The 3,896-nt window shown below is 38.1% G+C and overlaps 1 protein-coding gene across 1 annotated transcript; it reads right to left on the reverse strand.

Moving 5' to 3' along the window:
• Nucleotides 1–1,931: 1,931 nt before the first annotated feature.
• LOC143601537 (putative mitochondrial protein AtMg00820) lies at nt 1,932–2,285 on the reverse strand. The gene has a single exon (XM_077078924.1). It carries the CDS (start codon nt 2,283–2,285, stop codon nt 1,932–1,934), a length of 354 nt encoding a protein of 117 aa, XP_076935039.1.
• Between the last annotated feature and the right edge of the window lie 1,611 nt (nt 2,286–3,896).

Genomic DNA, 3,896 nt, shown 5'->3' on the forward strand with positions numbered 1-3,896 from the left:
CGTAAACTTGTCGGATGGATCTGGAGAGATTAAACAAAAGCCTTCATATGGTCTAGTACAATACCAAAATCCTAAAACCGGATCTGATGGGATACTAGAAGTCATAAACACACATAATATTAGCTTAAGTTATTAAGTTAAGATAGTATACTAAGTTAAAATTAAACATTTTCTCACAAAATATAATAAATAAAGAACTTCTAAAAAGATAAACACACAAATAACCGAATACAGAATACTTAAATAAATATTGGTTAAGAAACGAAGAAGAAGAGGATCCTAGATGGTTAAATCCATTGTAGATGATAACAATTAACAAAGGATGATCTCAGACTTGTGGGACTTCAAAGATGATGTACGTATAATTTGTTCCTCTACTTTCAAGATACATAGTAGACAACTGAAGCTATTGCTGTGATTTAGGAACGTGTAGTGGATTTCTACTCCTAGATAGAGGGTTTGGTAGGTTGAGAACTCTCTTAAGGGTTAGCCCTCTCCCATAGTACAACAAATGATGAAATGAAGCCGGATATTTATTGGGAGCTGACAGGGGACAAGCATGGGCGTGCATGGGCATGGTTGAACTAAGTCTTAATATCTATGACATCAAAAACATGTTGATTTATTTCTGAATAATGTTACAATGATACGATGTCTTATATTATACTAACAAGTCAGAGATGAAAAATAAGGAAATGCCAAAAAATTTGGCAAAGACATTGCAGCTAATTTACTTTCTAAATATGGTGATGATTTGACCAATATTCCTTTACTCCCTCTCAAGGTGGAGCATGTAGATTGCAAATGCCCACCTTGTCAAGAAGAAACTTTAATTGTTGAGCACCAAGTCCTTTCGTGAATATATCGGCAAGTTGCATTTGGTATCGATATGCATTGGTCGTACTTCCTGAGCTTCTACTCTTTCCTGAACAAAGTAACAATCCATTTCAACGTGCTTGGTTCACTAGTGTAAGACGGGATTTTTGGCTATCTGACGAGCCACTTGGTTATCACGAAAGAGATTCGTAGGTCCAATGGAAACGACATCGAGTTCCTTAAGAAGCCAACGTATCCATAGTATTTCACTTACGGTGGTTGCCATAGCGCGATATTCGGCTTCGGCTGAAGATCGAGATACGACAGATTGTTTTTTTTGTTTTCTATGATATCAGTGCACATCCGAGAAGTAGGAGATACCCACTTCTGGAACGCCTTGTAAAGGGACATCCGAGCCAATCCGAGTCACAAAAGGCAACAAATTTAGTTCCTCCGTTGCGTGGTAAGATGATGCCTTGACAGGGAGTGGCTTTAAGTTACCGTAGGATTCTGTTGGCAGCATCTAGGTGACTTTGACGTGGGTCCGATATGAATTGACTTAGTACGTTGACCGCATATGCCATGTCAGGTCTCGTGACTTGTAGATATAAGAGTCTTCCTATTAATCGACGGTACTGGTTATCATCGACTTTACGTCCTTTTTCGTCTTTACCTAATCGTAAGTTTTGCTCGATTGGAAAGGCACTTGGTTTACATCCTTCCATGCCGGTGTCTTTAATAATTTCGAGAGTGTATTTCCTTTGACTTATATCCTTTAGACATTCTAGCTACCTCAATGCCATGAAAAAATATTAGGGTCCCAAGATCTTTGATACTAAACTTTTCATCAAGTTTGGTCTTCAGTTGTTGGATTTTGGGCATGTCATTTCCCACAATAATCACATCATCAACATAGATGAGAATGGAAATAAAGGTATCCCTTTCTTTGCATACAAAGAGGGAATGATCGGCCTTGGATTGCTTAAAGCTTAGCCCAATGAGGACCGCAGTAAACTTTTGGTACCAATTACGTGAAGCCTGTTTTAAACCGTAGAGTGACTTTTTTAATTTACAGACTCTTGTTTCGTTGTCTTTAGCGAATCCTTGAGGAATTTTCATGTAAATCTCTCATTAAGGTCTCCGTGCAGAAACGCGTTATTTATGTCAAGTTGGTCAACAAACCATTCCTTTTTGATGGCTACGGCCAATAGTGCTCTGACGGTAACTAGTTTAGCTACCTGAGTGAAGGTGTCGTGATAATCTACGCCTTCGGTTTGTGTGTAGCCTTTTGCAATGAGCCTGTCTTTGTATCGTTCCACTTCCCCATTTGGTTTATATTTAATTTTATAAACCCACTTGGAATCTATAGCACGTTTTCCATCGGGCAATCGTTCAAGCGTCCGAGTTTCATTTTTTTCGAGTGCTTGTATTTCCGTTTTCATCGCCTCTATCCATTTCTCATCCTTCATGGATTGTTTGAAAATTTTTGGCTCATTGTTTGAACTAATGGTAGCTAAAATAGCTTTGGGAGGATTAGAGAATTTTTCATAAGAAATGTGATTAGCAATAGGGTATACCGTTGAGGGTTCTTGATTTAGTATGGGTTGTGCAGGGTCTATAGATGAGGAGAGCTTCACGACAAAATTGTTTAATCGTTTCGGTTGAGAGCGGTTTCTTCTCGCCCTAGTCCAGGCTCTTGATTCTCTATTGTCACATAGTCAGTGGTGGTGGTTTATACTTCTTGTTCAGCAGTGGACTCTTCTTGATTTAGAACATGTTCATGGCTTAAGATTTCATTTTGTTCTTGATTTTGGTGAGTTTGGTCGAGACCCGCATGGGCCTGGTCTTCATGTCTATTATCATTTGGGACTTCCTTGTTTTGATTTTGGTTGAAACCCACGTGCGTTTGTTGTTTATGTTCATTTCCTCCAATATTATGATCTACTCTTTTGGAATACATAATCATCTGATTCGTCAAAAACATAGGCCTGCTCAGTAGGGACAGTAAGCAACTTAAAGAGATCAAAATTGTCTTCATTTTGTTTAATAATTGAGAAAGGAAAATAACCTTCATGAAATTTTGTATCTCTAAAAATGACCATTTTTCTTTTCTCCAAATCAAAAATTTTATAACCTTTGTCCCCGGTGGATATCCCATAAAAACTCCAGGTCTCCCCCCTCAACTCAAACTTGTCTCCTCTCGTCTCGTTGCTTCTATAATAAACCAAACAACCAAAGACCTGCATGTGATTGTACTTGGGTTTTTGGCCAGATATTAACTCATAAGACGTCTTTTGCTTTATAACTTTGAATAGAACCGATTGATAACATAAGCCGCTGTTAAGACACACTCACCCAAAAATCGTTTTGGTAATTTTGCCTCAAACATTAAGGCTCGAGCCGTTTCAAGTAGGTGCCGATGTTTGCATTCCACCACCCCATTCTGTTGGGGTGTGTGTGGACAAGTAGTTTCTATTAAAATTCCTTTTTTTGCATACAAGTCTATTATAAAATTTGACGTAAATTAACCGCCGTTGTCACACCTTACCCTTTTGATACGTTTTTTAAACTAGTTTTCAACCATTGTGTGAAAATCTATTAGGCATTTGCTTGCATGACTCTTATGTTTAATGAGAAAGACCCACACCGCTCTATTGAAGTTGTCAACTATTGTTAGAAAATAGTTTGCACCCGAAAACAAAGAGGTGAGATATCAACCCCAAATATCACAATGTATAAGCTTAAAGCAAGCATTAGTTTTAATTGAGCTAGCAGGAAAAGGCTTTCTGGTCCACTTGGCCTTGTCACAAGAATCACAAATATCTTTTATTCTTAAAAGTAACATTTTTCAGAAAATCTACTCGAGCAAGTTTATTTTCTGATGGATGACCCAATTTTTTGTGCCACACATCAATCGTTGTTGCCATAGCCTTTCTTTCATCCCCAAAGATCTCCATTCTATATAGACCTTTTTTGCACTTACCTACACCAATGAAGATTCTCGAACGAAGCACGTGCATAACACAAAAATCGGGGAAAAAGGTCATAGCACATTGAAGATTTTGTGTCAAACGGCTAAC

Source organism: Bidens hawaiensis, unplaced genomic scaffold, assembly GCF_021521415.1.
Source record: "Bidens hawaiensis isolate Kalapana, Puna unplaced genomic scaffold, B.hawaiensis_p1.1 tig00056659_1, whole genome shotgun sequence".
In the NCBI taxonomy this organism is placed as follows: Eukaryota; Viridiplantae; Streptophyta; class Magnoliopsida; order Asterales; family Asteraceae; genus Bidens; species Bidens hawaiensis.